This window comes from Microcaecilia unicolor, chromosome 11 (assembly GCF_901765095.1).
Source record: "Microcaecilia unicolor chromosome 11, aMicUni1.1, whole genome shotgun sequence".
NCBI lineage: Eukaryota > Metazoa > Chordata > Amphibia > Gymnophiona > Siphonopidae > Microcaecilia > Microcaecilia unicolor.
This window is the reverse complement of record NC_044041.1, coordinates 103251150-103268912: the sequence shown is the minus strand read 5'-3', so window position 1 is coordinate 103268912 and position 17763 is coordinate 103251150. Positions and strand designations below refer to the sequence as shown.

Below are 17763 nucleotides of genomic sequence, written 5' to 3'. Positions count from 1 at the left end.
GTTTGGTTAGGTATTCCGTGAGTTGTTTCGTCACTATGCCTTCCATCAATTTTGTTATGAGCGGGATAGAAGCAACTAGTCGGTAATTGGTTAGATCCATTGTGCTTTTCTTAGCATCTTTTGGCAGTGGAGTGAGGAGGATATTTCCTTTGTCTGTGGGGAAGAGACCATATAGGAGTCTGTAATTTACTTGGTTCGTGAGGTCTTTTTTGAATTGTTTGGGGGCGGCTTTTACTAGGCTAGTAGGGCAGGTGTCAAGTATGGAGTGTTGCCATGATTTGGGTTTCTGCCAGGTACTTGTGACCTGGCTTGGCCACTGTGTGGAAAACAGGATACTGGACTAGACCGGCCATTGGTCTGACCCAATATGGCTACTGTTATGTTCTTATGTATTTTCTTAAGAAACTGAAGATGCAATGGGAGTAAAACCAGGACTGGCTCAGCCTGCCTGCTTTAACATGGAGCATTTACTCATTCTACCTTTAGACTTTCTTTTGCCATTGTTAATCCCTATAGAGTTTTCACAGTCAGTCAACACACAGTCAACAAGTGTGCTCAAGAGTCTTCCTCATGTCCATGTTTTACAGATATCTCAGGCAGTCCAGTCAGCATAGATGTCGGACTGTGCAGACCCCACTGTGGTTCTACCCAAAGAGTAAACACTTATAATTCTGCATTTCCTGGATTTCCAAAACACTCCTCCATGCTGGACTTCTTAAAAACTAAAAAGGTAAGACAGGTGTTTCCGAAGAGTGAGTACCACAAGTCACTGAACTCATTCATATGCAGCGCTCAAAGAAAACAGCAGTTATACAAGTGCACATCAACATGTTTGCCTTGCTATGCTTGTGTATGTCATGAAGAACTTCTGCTTTTCCATAATTTAGACTTTCTTTATAGGCAACATTTCAATTTTTCTATAAGTAATAGGTCGATATTCAGAGCAACTTAACCAGCTAGGAAAGGCCTCCACCTAGTCAAATTGTTTTGTCCAGGATGGGAGTAGATATTTGGCAGCACTTAACCAGAAAGTGTCAATGAATATCTGCTATAACCACTGTGGCACTCTCTCTGGATAATGCCAGAACAGTCCAGAGGCAGAGTCAGGAAAGACTCAGAATTATCTGGTGCCTGGCTAACCAAAGAGGTTTTATGACTGGAGACAGCGTGAGCCTATCTCGCCCATTCTGTGGGCTGAAGCCAGTGAGCAGAACTTGCTGCCATATTGTGTAACCCCAAACATTCGCAGATGCTATTGAAAACAATAGCAAACTTGTGAGGTTTATGACTGCCTGTGTGTGTGTTTTTGTATTTTTTTTATTTGAAAGCTTCCCATACATAACTGGATAGTGGATAGTTTTGTTTTTTTTTGTTTAATCCCTGGAGGGTCCTGGGGCGTGAGCTGCTGCAATCTGTGGGTACAGGCACTCCAGAGTGTCAGACTTGTTTTTGTAGCCCTGAGAGTCTCAATTTTTGTAGGGAGTAGCTTTAAGAAAGGCCTCTGTTCTACCTGAGCCTCAGGGGACCCCCCCCCCCCCCCCCCCAAGAGGTTTAAATAAAAACCTCAGGTTACATATGGGAAGCTTTCAAATTAAAAAAAACCACATAAGCAGTCATAAACCTCACAAGTTTGCTATTGTTTTCAATAGCATCTGTGAATGTTTGGGGCCACACAACATGGAGGCTGCACGAGGGACACAACTTCAACTTTTTGACATCATGCCGTCTCCTGTCATAAAACCTCCTTGTGGCTAGCTATCTAGGCAAGTAGGACCCCGCAGATAGCAGTTCTAACTTGCCCATACCTGGATAACTTCTGATACCTGGATATCCAGAACCAGTACCCACATTAGGCCCAGCACTGAATATCTGGGCCCAAGTCATCCTGTAGCAGACATCCGTGTCCATAACGCTGCCTGTCATGGCCTGAATATTGGGGGTGGGGGTGGGGAAGACAATAGGGGGCTTTTTTGTCACTTTCTCAAATATGCCCTTCTATGGACTATAGTATCAGAGCCCACTCCCATTCCTTGACTCTGTAGGTGTCCTGTAATAAGATCCTGCTTCTATTTTATGAACACACAGAATATGGTCTAACAATCTTTTCCCACACTGTGGTCCATATTCTATATAGGTCGCCAAAATTTGCACGTCCAAATTTAGGTGCGAATCCCAGATCCGCATGCAAACTAATTAGTTAATGAGCCATTAACAATCAATATTTTGTGTTAATTGGCACCTATTTGGGTTTACGCATGGATCTGCCCTGCACCCTATTCTATAAAAGATGCTAAATTTTATAGCATGCAACTCCAAAGTGGGTATGGCCATAGGAGGGGCATGAACAGTCGGAGAGCATTCCTAGAAATTAGGCACGATATTATAGAATATGGTCATTTATGTGACCAACTGCCATAAGTGCGGCGGCCAAAGTTAGATGTAAGATCTGCACTAAACTAATATTCTATAAAGAGCGCTCCACACAGAATTCTAATTAGCGTGGATCTTCCCAGCGCCTAACTTTGGGTGCCATTTATAGAATGGTATATTGAGAGTCTGCTCCATTGAGTATGTGTGTAAGGATGGTATAATAGGACCGTGCCCCCATTCCATGAGTAGCTCATGGTATAATAGACTGAAATCATTCAATGGGTTTGTAGGGCATAATTTATTTATTATTAGGATTTATTTACCGCCTTTTTGAAGGAATTCACTTAAGGCGGTGTACAGTAAGAAAAAATCAAACATGATCAAGAGACAAATACAGCAGTAAAAATATTTGAAAAAACAATACAAAGTATGGCATAATACACTACTTACAATGTCAACACAATACGTAATAGAACATTTTAATTGACAGTGAAGGGTATAAGCAAAGATGGAACATATAGATAGGTAAGAGAGTAAGAGGAGATAGAAAATAAAGTGACTAATTTAAAGAAATGTGCACATGAAGTCAGAAAGATGGTTAAATATTATGTCAGCTAGGGTAGGAGTGGATAAAGATGTCCTGCTTCAGTACGTACAGCCCGTGTCACTCCTTTTGTGTGTGAGTGAACTTAATAAGTTAGTTACTTCTTCCATTAAAGGCCTGGTTGAAGACCCAAGCTTTCACCTGCAAGGCAGTCACTAAACTGTGCTTGTGCAGGGCAGTCAATCATTAAGTACAACAGCTCTGTGCATGCTCGCTCAGCGTGTGCTGCGGCTTTTATAATATAGTAAAAGCCTGTGCCTCTTCCATGGATCTGTAGGGCATTTTATTTTATTTGTAGCATTTGTATCCCATATTTTCCCACCAATTTGCCGCCTGGTATAATAAGAGTCAAATTCCGTTTAATGAATCTGTAAGACATAGTATAATAACCCAAAGTCATTCCATGGGTGTGTAGGGCATGGTATAAGAGGCTTATTCCATCCCATGAGTCTGTAGAGCATGGTATCAATAGCCCAAACTCATTCCATTTGTGTGTAGGGAATGATATGAGAGCCTGATTCCATCCTATGAGTCTGTAGAGCATGGTATAACAGCCCAAACTCATTCTATGGATATCCGGGCACTCGCCCAAGCCATCAACAACAGCCTGGAGTTTGTCAAACCTGGTCAGCAGCGCCATCATTTTCTCGGCAGGCGTGCTAGGCAACCTGCTGGCCGTAGTGCTACTGGAGCATTGCTGGCGCTGGCCTGGGATCTGAATTGCAAAAAGCATTTCTTCAACAGGCTTTTGGAGACTCGGGCATGTGGAGAACAGCGGGCCGGCTTCTCCAAACATGGCTTTAATACACGAAGCTTGTATGCATGTTTAAAAGCCGTGAGTAGCACACGCAGAAAGAGCATGCACAGAGCTGCTGTACTTAGCGATTGACTGCCCGCACAAGTGCAGCTTAGAAGACTGCCTTGCCTTCTACCGAGCTACTCTTGCGAGCAGCTCATTTGCATCCATTTTTTTGTTAGCATCGCCCACTATTTCCATCTCTAATTTTTACTGAGGTGGAAATAGCATGCAATGCTTTACGGGGACTTCTGTGCATTGACCAGTGAGTCCGTTCTTTGGGTCTGTAGGACAAGCTCATTCCATGGTTGTGTAGGACATGATGTAGTAAAAGCCTGTCCGGTCAATATTCAGCGCTATTTAACTGGCCAGAAATGGTTGCTGACTGGTTAAATAGCATTTCGGTGCCTAACCTCTAATTTTCAGTGTGAGATAACCAGTTATCTCTGCTGAATATTGCCGATTAGCTCCAAAAAGATAACCAGTTATATTGCACGATAACCGGCAATATTTAGTGCTGGCTGGCTAAGTTTAGTGGCCAAATCAGACCGCCTAAATAGCAGTCCTATCTTTGGCCACTATAAACTTAACTGGCCAGCGCTGAATATTGACATAGCTGGTTAAGTTTGAGCTGGCCAAAAAAAACCCCAGATATTCAATGCCGGTCACCGGAAACAGCCTGGCATTGAATATCCGTGGTCAGAACCAATTGTGGTACTTAGGCGGGCTGCCTCCCACGGGCTGTATATTGGCTTCGTGTTCTTTTCATCAGTCTGTAGAGCATGGCATATTTATAAGGTTACCAATTGGATCCAGATTTGTCTGACAGGATTGATCCAGTCCTGGGATTACCCAATTGCATGCAGGGACTTGTAGCCATACTTTTCTTAGAGAATGCAATGGGGAAATCAGAAATACAAGTCCCTGCATGCAGTGGGTAAACCCAGGACCGGATCAACTCTGTCAGGTGAATCTGGATCCAGTTTTCAATCCTGACATAATAAGATCCTACTTCCATTATATGAGAATTACCACAAACTATTCTTCAACATCATAATTGCATTACTTGCAATCGTACTACAAAAAAAAAAAGAATACAAAGAGTAGCCCCCTCCCCTCTCCCCCCCAGGACAACCTTACAATCCCTAGTGGTCTACTGATGTAGTCAGGGTAGGAGCGATGCCCCAGTCGTGGCAGCCATTTTGAGAGAAGAGCTGGAATGGGCAGGAATAATTGGGGATCATTCTTGCCCTAACTGCACCCCTAGACTACCAGGGATTGTAAAATAGGCCAAGAGGGGCCTATAGTTGGGGGGGGGGGCAACTAGTTTGGGGGGAGAGGATCAAATGGGACAAAGTACAAGTTTTTGACTTCCACCGAAAACATATGGTCATTTCAGGCAAAACCATGGCTGAAAATGTATTTAACCTTTCGGCCAAAACCAAAACAGCACAAAAAAAGGATTTTGAGACAGTTTTGGTGTCAAAACCAAAAACAAAATTTGTTTGGCCTCTAATATGTAATGTGTAAAATGTTTTAAAGAAAATGAAAATAAATACATTGTATATATTAGAAACTTGCTCCCATGAACCTGTAGAGGGCATGATATAATAATAGTCTACTCGTGTTTGTATGACTCTAGGGGATGGTATGAATATAATGCATTCCCATTCCATTGAACTATACAATATATCTAATAATTTAACCCTGCTTCCGACCTGTGCCTGTAGGAACCATGCTCATAAGCGCACAGAAAAATCCCAGGAGGCAGCCCACATCCCTCAACGCCCCCTTTACGGACCTGCCTGCCTTTCTTCCTGCTAAGACTATTCCAGTAGTTTTGATTGAGCACTGGCCATATGAGTCAGTTTAATTGGTGTTAGAAAGTAGTTTGCATGGCCCAACGCATATTTTGATTCTTTCCAAGTACTACTACGTTATGGTGTGTGGGACAGTTCCATTCCAGGTGCGAGTGTGTTGGGGTGGGGGATTGTTATTTTATAAATATTTTATATTTTATAAATATAGCATGTTGTAATTAACTTTAATATCCTACACTACTACTTCCGCCTTTCAAAACAGGAAGTGGATGGATGTCCTGGGGGAGAGTCTTACTATTTGTTGAGAGAGAGCTGAATGATTTTTGTGTCTGTCTTTTGTTTGTAATCTTTGAAGGGGGGAATTAATTTACTCTTTGTAAGACAGTGTTGCCTTCTTGCAGGATTTTGGGTTTTGTAGAGGTGTGTTCCTTGGAATTTTCTCTTTAGAAGTGTACTTTCTAGAGGCAATCACTTTATGATGTTTTTATGTTTAAAGTGGGGTGTGTGCAAAGATTGTTGGGGAGGAGGTTAAAATATTCTGGCTGGGGAAGAGGTTGAAATACTCTGGCACAGTGTGTGAGTGTATATGAAATGAATAATGGCGGCTACGGAATTTTATATTTCTGTGTATTTGTGCAATGGTAAGGGGATATATGTAAGTTTGTGTGTAATGGTATCTTAGTTGTTTACCACTATATATCTCTTTGAGATACAATATGGCTTTTTGTGTGTGTGTCTAATGAATATGTGGATAATATATGTGTCTGAATGGACAGGGTGTGGGACATTATCAGACTTATTTTCGAAAGAGAAGGGCACCCATCTTTCGACACAAATCGGGAGATGGGCGTCCTTCTCCCAGGGTCACCCAAATCGGCATAATTGAAAGCTGATTTTGGGCGTCCTCAACTGCTTTCCATCGCGGGGACGACCAAAGTTCACGGGGGCATGTCGGAAGCATAGCGAAGGCGGGACTGGGGCATGATTAACACATGGGCGTCCTCGGCCAATAATGGAAAAAATAAGGGCATCCCTGACCTACACTTGGCCAACTTTACTTGGTCCTTTTTTTTTACGACCAAGCCACAAAAATATGCCCTAAATGACCAGATGACCACCGGAAAAAATCGGGGATGATCTCCCCTTACTCCGCCAGTGGTCACTAACCTTCTCCTCCCACCCTAAAAAAAAAAAAATTAAATATTTTTTTCCAGCCTCAAATATCATACCCAGCTCCATGACAGCAGTATGCAGGTCCCAGGAGCCATTTTAGTGGGTACTTCAGGCAGGAGGACCCAGGCCCATCCCCCCTACCTGTTATACTGCTACTACTACTACTAATCATTTCTTTAGCGCTACCAGTCGTACGCAGTGCTTCACAATTACCCACCACAAACCCACTGTACCCACATCTAGATGCCCCCCTTCATCCCTAAGGGCTATGGTAGTGGTGTACAGCTGAGGGGAGTGGCTCAGCACACAAGGTAAGGGAGCTATGCACCTGGGAGCTTTTTCTGAAGTCCACTGCAGTGCCCCCTAGGGTGCCCAGTTGGTGTCCTGACATGTCAGGGGGACCAGTGCACTACGAATGCTGGCTCCTCCCACGACCAAATGGCTTGGATTTGGTCGTTTCTGAGATGGCTGTCCTCGGTTTCCATTATCGCCGAAAATCGGGGACGACCATCTCTAAGATCAACCTAAATGTTGAGATTTGGGCGTCCCCGACCGTATTATCGAAACGAAAGATGGCCGCCCATCTTGTTTCAATAATATGTGTTTCCCCGCCCTTTCGTGGGGACATCCTGCAAGGACGTCCTCAGGAAAACTTGGGCGCCCCGTTCGATTATGCCCCTCCATGTATATGTGTCTTTGTGTAAAGGTTTTATACAATATTGTGTAGTGAGGCCATGGGATAATGTGTGTTTGTGAAATGGCATGGAGCAAAGGATGTATGTGTATTTGTAATAGTGTATGTGGGACCTTGTGTTTGTGAGTGGGCTCCAGTGTTTCTGGGGCAGTGTATGTGGTAAGTCTGTATGAGTAACTGAGCCTGTGAAACTGTGTAGTGTCTGTGGGGCTGTGTGCGTAGGTGTCTTTGGTTAGTGAAGGTATCTGTGGTACTTTGTGTGTGTCTTGAATATTGTGTGTGGGTAGTGGCAACTATGGGACATCATGTGTGCACGGGGGGGAGGGGGTTGTATGTGTGTGTGTGTATGTACTAACATAAATACCAGGTTCTCACAAGCTTGTCTGGTTTGTCTCATGCAGCTGCAAGAACGGGTCCCAGAGAGTTCCCTCACACCAGGGTCAGAGCCATCCTGCCCACTGCATACCAGTTGTGAGCCCACCAAGGTCAGACTGGAACGGGTACTGCTCTTCCAAGGCATGCAGGAGGTGGAAGTGATCGAGGATTGTGAATGCCATACCGCCCCAGAGGAATGCATCAGAACACCAGCCCTGAAGACCTTCTTCCCTGACACCCCTTTTGAAACCACTGTGGATGTTGGCAAGTGCTCCAATCCCTCAGACCCTGCAGGTAGGAAAGGCCAAGAGAAAATCTGTAAGTGAGAAACACAGAGCTTCCAAGGTACCAGGTGAAGAAGGGAGATTTTAGACTAGGCCTGGATTTCTGACAGCCTTCTCCTGAAGCATTATGGCACCTGCCAATCAAATCCCACACTGCTTTGGGAAGGAAGTTTAAAACCAGGATTGACCAAAAAATCTCCTTTCTGAAACTGGGTAATTTAGCAGCATGGAAATACTGCAGAAATCAAAGAAAGCTAGGACTCTTGCTCAGAAAGCATTTACAAAACAAACCACAGGGGTCAGACAGCAGATTTCTATTTCATCACAGTGCATGTTCCAAGATCTCGCTGCTAGAGTAGCCTCCCAAGGGAAATGATGGAAATTTTGAAAAACAGTCATGGGATTGAAGACAGCCTAGGATAAGCACAGGGGATCCCTGTTTGCAAGGAAATGAGACAAGATCCAGAAATCAATAGCACTGCACCAGGAATGAAATTTGACAGGCCAGATAGGCCTTTAAAATCTTATCTGCCATCATATTTCGTATGTCTTTTCGACCACTGAATATGGTTTGGGATGGACGTGCTGAGACCTCATTGCTCAGTGAGTGAATGTGTTATTCTGTCTGTAAGTGCAAGATGGGATGCACATTCTAACCCTCACTGGTCTGACAGAATGTTCTTTCAGCCTTTTGCTTCTTAGGTCAGGCTTCCCAGTACTGCACTAGCAGCCCTGAGCAGTAATTTCTAACAGGTTGGCATTAAATCTACCCTCACTCTCTTCTCCAGGACTCTTCTGTTCATCCACAAAGTTTGACACAGTTGTGGTAAAAAGTCCAAATGGAGCAGAACTGGTCCAAACAACAGAGAGGTGTGAAATGAAGGAAACCTGCTATCGGGTCCCCTACTTGGAATATTATTATGAAGTTCTGTTCAACTCAAATGGAAACAAGGAAGAGACACTGAAGGTGCATGAAGTTTCATGATTTCATTGAATGCTATATAACTCATTTCATGAATTAAATGTCTGCAATCAGATTGCAAGTAGTTATGTGGTTTATTTGCACATTTCTAAGTGTGAACTACCACCCTGGTTGTCCTGGAATTTATTTAACTTTTAGATTGCTTGGCAGGGTGGTCCCATTACCCCAGGAAGCCATGGGGGCCAACCCTGATGTAATTGATTAAAATGCAAATGAAACAGCCTAGTTTTTGACATGTTGATTCCCCTTTCCCAAGTGAAAGAGAGAATTAGGGAGGAGGCCAAAGTGTTTCATATGCAAACAGCCCCTCATCCCTTTTATCTTCACATTTTCTGAGATCTTTGTTTGGTTTTGTTTTACAAATGTTGCAGGAAATTGATGTTGGCAGATGTTTGGGAGTCTGTTCCTCTGGAAATCACTGTCTGCTCAGGTAAGCACAGCTGCACCTTCCCCTCCTGGCCTTTACTTTAATATGGTAATTCAAAGGAGCTGTACTGGGGGGGGGGGGGGGGGGCGGACAGTCCATATAAGCAGGGTATTTGAAGCCCTTCTTAATTAGCATTTTTCAAGTCATGTAAAAAAAATATATATATATAATAACTCGATTTGAGCTGCTGCAGTCTGTTTTTCTGTCTGCTCACTTGTGCTGCTGTGAAAATTCACAGATGGTCCAGATTTGGGGGTAAGTGAGGGTGGAACATAGGTCTGGCACCCACCCTACCATCATCTTCCTCATAGATTCAGATCCCCTGCACTTAAAAGAAAAGGATATTTACCCCAACTATAAATATGTGTTTAGTTGTGCTAATAATTTAAGAGGTGTTTAGGGGGTTGAAAAGTTATATACAGTTGAATAGATTGTGTTCATCCTTTCTCTGACCATCTGTATTGTGTCTCATCACCATATCCACTAATACCCTGCATGCTTCTGAAAGTTTACAGTTTCTTTTCAGAAAGCCCAATGATCTCACTAGGAGGAGAATGCTCCAACCTTACCACTTTTCCCCTAAAGATCCTTTCCTGATTCTTTTGGATTTCCAGCTCAGTTGGAACCAGGGCTGGGATCAGGTGCTGCGAGACTTCTGTTGCAGCTACCAGAGATGTTTTTTTAATATATCTTCTCTCACAGTGGCGCTCTACCATTAGGACAACTGAAGTGGAGGCTTCAGGCAGCACTCTCCATGGAGCAATATCCCTCCTCTTCCCTCCTCAACCCTCTTCCCTGTGTTTACCTTCTTTTTTTTCTTTTCCAAAAGGCGGCAACAGCAGCGATTCCCATAGGCTGCCCTGCTTCAAACACCGGCTTCTTCTTCCTACTGCGGCCCACCTCTTGACATAACTTCCTGTTTCCTCAGAGCAAAGAGACTGGTGCCGGTGGCAGGGCAACTTATGGGAATCAGTGCCACTGCCACTGCCACCTTTTGGAAAAGGAAAACAGAAGGTAAACTCAGGGAAGAGTGTTGAGGAGGGAAAGGGGGAGATGCCAGACCATGGCTGGGTGGGGGCAGGTACAAGGATAGCATTTCATCCCTGCCTCAAGCGGCAGATTGCCTTCGACTGCCCTTGTTCTCCCAGCTGACTTTGGTCCATTAGCTGTAGGGATGGTTGTCAGTCAGGGTCCATTCGCTAAGCCTCCATTTGAAACCCTTCAGTGGTGGGCCCAGTTTGGGCCACTAGGCATTTGCATTGCACAGTGAGTTATCATTTATTTATTTAGAACAATCCTCATAAATGGAAAGTACTGACAATACCTGAGAACCAGCTGGGAGATTTCAATAACCTGTCGGTGACATACTTGTTTTAGTATTTTTTGGTTGAATATTGTAAAGCCAATGAAGCTCCCTACATTTAGAATGAGAAGATGGTGATCTTGATTTTTTTTCACAGTTGTTCAGCGTGACACAACTGGCATTTTGGTAAGCAAAGGGAAGGAGAGTACCAGGGTTTGTTTTTTGAGGAAGGATGGGGTTGGAAGATTCTAGGGGCTATCCTGTCAGGACCTGCCTCCAAGATTTTATGCCACGTGGTAGTTTGTTCATTAAGCGGTTGAGTAGACATGTCTGATGGGAAAGAGAAGGTGGAGGAGAAAAGGCAATCAATATGTATTCTTCCTATGAAGAGATCTTGACCAGTATCCTGCGGGAGTAGGACAAGGTGTTTCCTGAGCTGATACTGTAAATTTGAAATAGACAAGGGAATGGTCTGACCAGGAGAGAGAAACAGAATGGGCGGATCACAGAATCACATGATGTGAGGATAAGGTCCAGAGTGTGACCTGCACTATGAGTTGAGAAATCCACCCACTGGTATAAAGATAAATCTGACAAAATCTCAAGAAAGCATTTAGCCCTATTATTAACTGGATTATCAGCATGAATGTTGAAATCACCGAGTATTAAAAGATTCTGATAATGTACAGTCGCCTCTGCGAGCGTCTGCGTGAAAGAGTCCCACATGTTGGCTGAAAGGGAGGGAGGACAGTAAAACAGAAGGATATAGAGAGGGTCATGAGTATTTGTTTTAGTGATCAAAAATTCAGGATAGGAAAATGGTGATACTATTTCGGTAAGCTGTAAGTCTGATTTAAAAATAATACCAAGGCCCCCACTGAATTTTGTGGAGCATGAACAGAAGAAAGCATCATAACCAGGGAGAAGACAAGAAGAGAGAAGAGAGTCTTCACCTGTTTTTAGCCATGTCCATCCAGTAAGACACAGCAGAGAGAAATTTTGAATCTCTGTCAGGTCATGAATAAGGGTAAATTTTGAGCATATAGATTGGCAGTTGAGGAGGTCAGTTGGGGCAGAAGTGATCCCCAGTTGCTCCTGCCCATGTCATCTGTGTTTAAATGTCTGCTGTGAACTTCAGCGGTAGTCTCATGATACTGCCGCTCAAGGTCATGTTAGCAATTTTGAAATTGGAGCTGGCACAGACAGAAGTGACTGGGGATCGCTGCTGCCCCAACTAGTCATCAGACCACCAGAGACTATAAGGTAGGCCCAAGGAAGGCCTATCATGGGGTCATGGGGGAAATAGGGAGTCAAGCCCACTACTGTTCGGGTGGAGGGGAAGGGAGAAAAGGAAGGAACGAGTTGAGCCCACTCTTGTGCAGGGGGGGAGAGAGAGGGAGGGAGGGAAGGAAGGCACCGAGCCCACTCCTGTTCAGGGGGGGAGGGGAGCATGTGCTATGGGTACAGAGTATCTTTTTCAGCTGAAAACGTACCAGCATTTTCGACCAAAGCCAAAACAAGACTGAATACAGATTTCGAGCTAGTTTCAGGGCCAAAACTGAAATTAATTTAGCTTTTAATTTCTGTGGAATCAAGTGGATTAAACAGCAGCTGTGCTATTTGACATACAAGTCATTAACCTAGATCTGCCTTAAAATTAATTTCTCTTAGTAAATTGTGCAAAAATTGTAAGACAGTTTTACAAATAGTTGAAATCATGTCCAAGGAATAAATGTATATATCTCTCATCTTAAGGGCACAAGTGAAGGCTTAAATATCACAAAAACATCTAAAACACTCCAACCATATAATAATTACAAAACAAAAGCTTACATAAGTACATAAGTAATGCCATACTGAGAAACGACCAAAGGTCCATTGGGCTCCAGCATCCTGTCCCCAACAGCAGCCAATCCAGGTCAAGGGCACCTGGCAAGCTACCCAAACGTACAAACATTTTATACATATTATTCCCGAAATTGTGGATTTTTCCCAAGTCCATTTAGTAGCGGTCTATGGAATTGTCCTTTAGGAAACCGTCCAACCCCTTTTTAAACTCTGCCAAGCTAACCGCCTTTACTACGTTCTCCGGCAACAAATTCCAGAGTTTAATTACGCGTTGGGTGAAGAAACACTTTCTCCTATTTGTTTTAAATTTACTACACTGTAGTTTCATCGCATGCCCCCTAGTCCTAGTATTTTTGGAAAGTGTGAACAGACACTTCACATCCAGAGGCGTAGCCAGGTTTTGATTTCAGGGGGAGCAGACTTTTATAAAATAGGCGCCGGTTGTTATCAGCTAGACAGCAGTGTCTGTGTTGTTGCTCAGGGGCTGTAGCAGGCACAGATTAATACAGACTGTCTCCGTTGCGTCCTGCCTACAAGGAAACAGTAAGTTACTTCAGGAGGCAGGATGCAGAAGAGGTCCCTGGACTGGCCAGTGCAGGCAACCTGTCTTCTTAACTACAAAGTAACGTGGAGGGACATAATCGAATGTCGCCAGCCAAATAGGTCGCCGGCGATCTATTGTGGCAGCGGTGCTACAGTTGGCCGGAACCGTATTATCGGAAAAGATGGCCGGCCATTTTTTTTTCGATAATACGGTGTACAATGCCCTCTTTCAGCCACATTCAAGGTAAGAACTAAGTTCTCTAACGTGGCTAACACATGAAAGGGATCTAAAACTGGCTTACAAACATGGCCACTACCTCATGGACTAACGTAAGTAAAACAGGGCACACTCTGACCCAGTTAGCAGGGGGAAGAGCACCATGGGAGTACAGCCCAGTACCCTACACCCACCACAATGCATTGCTGATGTGACTCTGCAGTGCACCTAACAGAAAAGGTGTCACACTCACCCGAGAGCCACATCACAACCAGGGAAAGGCTGTCGGAGGATAGAACACATTCTGCCGTCATGGAGGTGGGTACAGCATTTGAGGCTGGCATACAGGCTGGCAAAAAAAGTTTTTAATTTTATTTTTTTAGTGTGGGAGGGGGTTGGTGACCACTGGGGGAGTATGGGGAGGTCATCCCCCATTCCCTCCGGTGGTCATCTGGTCAGTTGGGGCACCTTTTTGAGGCTTGGTCGTGAAAATAAAAGGACCAAGTAAACCCGGCGAAATACTGCTTATCGACGTTTTTTTTTTCCATTATCGGCGAAAGCCGGCCATCTGGTAGCCACGCTCACGCCCGCACATGTCCCGCGTTCGCTTATCCGGCGACACACCCCTTTGAATTTTCGCCGGCGAGGCGACAGGAAAGCGGTGATGCTGTCAAAAACGCAGCTTTAGATTATACCAATTTTGCCGCTTTTCCAAGATCGCCAGCCATCTCCTGATTTGTGTCTGGAAATGGCCGGCGATCACTTTCGATTATAAGCTGGATAGTAACATAGTAAATGACGGCAGATAAAGAAAGACCTGTACGGTCCATCCAGTCTGCCCAACAAGATAAACTCATTTTACATGATATGTGATACTTATATGTATACCCGAGTTTGATTTGTCCTTGCCTTTCTCAGGGCACAGACTGTATAAATCTGCCCAGTACTGTTCTTGTACTAAGTTCTGAAGCTAACATCGAAGCCCCTTAAAATTTACACTCCAGCCCATCCCTATCTATTCAGTCACGATCAGGGCGTAGACCGTAGAAGTCTGCCCAGCTCCCGTTTTGTTTCCAATTAACGGCGTTGCCACTCAATCTCCGCTAAGATTCCACAGAACCATTCCTTCTAAACATGATTCCTTTGTGTTTATCCCACACATGTTTGAATTCCATTACCATTTTCAACTCCACCACCTCCCGCGGGAGGGCATTCCACATATCCACCACCTTCTCCGTGAAAAAATACTTCCTGACATTAGTCCTGAGTCTGCTCCCCTTCAACCTCAATTCATGTCCTCTAGTTCTACGGAAAAGGTTCGTTTGCAGATTAATACCTTTCAAATATTTGAACGTCTGAATTATATCACCCCTGTTTCTCCTTTCCTCCAAGGTATACATGTTCAGGTCAGCAAGTCTCTCCTCGTATGGTCTGCAACAAAAATCCCATACCATTTTCATAGCTTTTCTTTGCACCGCTTCCAGTCTTTTTACATCTTTAGCAAGATACGGCCTCCAAAACTGAACACAATACTCCAAGTAGGGCCCCACCAACGACTTGTAGAGTGGCATCAACACCTCCTTTCTTCTGCTGGTTATGTCCCTCTCTACGCAGCCTAGCATCCTTCTGGCCACAGCCGTCACCTTGTCGCATTGTTTCTTATTTCCTCTTTCTTCAGATATATTCATTGTAGAAGCACATAAAAACACACATGTATTTCAATCCATCTGTAATATTATAACTGGATCAAAAGTATTTAATAAAAACTGAATGACCTCTGTGTGTTTTTACAATTTGATCAACAGCTATATGCTCCAATAATCTCAAACTGGAACAACAGCATGACAAGGTGGTAAGCTAGAGCCAAAAGGATGTTGGGGTGCACAGAAAGAAGCACAACAAACAGCTCATGTGTTCAGTCTTGAGGCTGCATCTCAGACACACAGGCTAGAAGCAATCCAGAGAAAGGAAGTCAAAATAGGAGAAATCTGCTTGAGTCTTCAGGACATAAACATGTATACAGGAAAGGAGAGCAGAAGAGAGACATGGGAGCTATAATAAAGTTATTTAGATACTGCTCCTGGGGGGATTCTGTACAATTGTGCAATGCAAGATATGTGCAAAATTCCCCATCTATGATCATTTCTACGTGGTCTATGGAGTGGGGGAGCAGCATAGTTTCCCTCTAGCATCTCCCTGTACTTGCACCATAAATGTTTCCCTCCATTTTGTACAAGGCTCCCTGCCCCCAGTGCTGTAAAACCACCCCATAATATAATGCTGACACCACAAAGTCCTACTGTAAGGACAGTATAAGCAGTATGATGTTTGCTTTACGCTATACATAGAGCTGAGCATCAAAACCAAAAAGTTCAACTTTGGTCTCATTGGACTACAAAACCTTAACCCTACACATGTACAGTATCCACTAACCTGTTCTTCACAAATGTTATGTGGCACATGATATCACTTTTTTTCAGCAGTGGCTTCCATCTTGCTTCCCTCCCATACAGGCTGTGTTTATACAATAGATCTGAAATTGCTGAAGTCATAATTTTTTCCCAGTTTCAGCCCAAGACTATAGTATTAGGCTTCACAGTGGACTTCCTCAACAGTTTCCTTAACCCGGGGCTACCGACTCGTTTTTAAAGCCCTGAGACGTTCTCCCTCCGACACCTGCGATTCACATCGCCAGCTTTCTGCCAACGTTGGGGCTTCTCCTCAGGCGCGTCCTGCCTCCTCAATGCAACTTCCTGTCTTCCGCAGAGGTGGGACGGGTCTGAGGAGAAAGGAGAAGCCCCGACGTTGGCAGAAGGCTGGCGATGTGAATCGCCAGTGTCGGAGGGAGAACGTCTCAGGGCTTTAAAAACGAGCAATGATGCAGATGGTATTTTAAAGTAGTAGTAGTAGTAGGATGGGCGAGAGCGGGCGCGGAACAGACAGGACTCGTAAGTGTAAGACTCGCGCTGTAGGGGGGGGGAAGGAGGCAGAGAACGCCATTGGCACTGCAGGCATTTGGCGCTTAGGCGCCATCTGTTCTAAAAATCTGTTTGGGGGAGCCCCCCCTGCGCCCCACCTAGCTACGCCACTGTTCACATCCACCTGTTCTACTCCACTCATTATTTTATATACCTCTATCATGTTTCCCCTCAGCCATCTCTTCTTCAAAATAGATTCATAATGATAATAATTCATATGAATATTTTTTCATCTTTTTTTAGTATGATAGGACCATCATATAAAGGGCAGTAAATCATGCCTAACAAACAGAGCAATTACACTTGGCACTGAACACAGCATTCTCATTTACTGTACTGAAATTGCTGCACTTGCTGGGCATGACATATTGCCCACTATACGATGGTCCCACCATACTGAAAAAAAGATGAAAAAAATATTTTGTTGGTTTTTAGTAGTACAAGTTGTTTTTATTTCTTATTTATTTATTTTTATTATTATTATTATTATTATTATTATTATTATTATTATTATTATTATATGGTTGGAGTGTTTTTCAAGGTTTTTGTGTTGTTCAAGAAATAAATGTGGTACAAGGCAGGAAGTTGACCATGCTACTACTACTACTACTTAACATTTCTAAAGCACAACTAGGGTTACGCAGTGCTGCGCCAAATCTCTGCCCAGCATGCAACTCTGGCATCCACATGGTCCAGACACTGATGTTTACTGTGATTTTTTTAAAATTCGCTTTCAGGGATTCCCGGAGCAAGGCTCAGTGCCTGGTTTGGGCAGAAGGTGCTTCCACAGGCTGCGTTCCCCAAGAGTATGAGGCACACACCTTCAGGAGTCGAAATGGACACATCCGCACTATATTTGCCATCAAAATCTGCAAATGCCAGGCATAATGGCTTTTTGACAGACTGAAAACTGTATATAGAATATGTTCAGATAATGCATTCATTTGGTTGGCTACAGAGCTCACATGACCAATGTGATCATCTGACCATCACCTATGAGCTCATCAGACTTGACCAATGACAAAGCAGTTTTGTCAATGATTGATGATATCACAATGGAACACATAACAGGACTTGAACTATTTCCGGAATAGATTTCATTGAATTCTAATACGTGCATTTCATGTAGGTAATAAAATGTATATATTATTGAAATATCTTTGGAGAGCCTTTTGTAACTGAAATTAGACATTCACAGTGATTTATAATTGCATAAGTTTCAGATAAATCAGAGTTTACCTCAAACTTTCCTTAAGAAAAGATCACTTTCCTTAGTTAAAGCAACGTTTATTCCTGAGTCCTTTTTCAAAACTTCAGTTGCATTCTGCTTCAGTTGCATTCAGTTTTTG

The 17763-nt window shown here is 43.7% G+C and overlaps 1 protein-coding gene across 1 annotated transcript in view; it reads left to right on the top strand.

Moving 5' to 3' along the window:
- The window catches only part of LOC115480887, a 57123-nt gene extending 39597 nt beyond the window's left edge, over positions 1-17526 (top strand). The window contains exons 5-9 of the mRNA XM_030219857.1: positions 588-730; positions 7859-8126; positions 8905-9083; positions 9470-9528; positions 17152-17526. Of these exons, the coding sequence (XP_030075717.1) occupies positions 588-730; positions 7859-8126; positions 8905-9083; positions 9470-9528; positions 17152-17302 (800 nt within the window). The 3' untranslated portion in view covers positions 17303-17526. The remainder of the gene's footprint in view (positions 1-587; positions 731-7858; positions 8127-8904; positions 9084-9469; positions 9529-17151) is intronic.
- Positions 17527-17763: the final 237 nt, after the last annotated feature.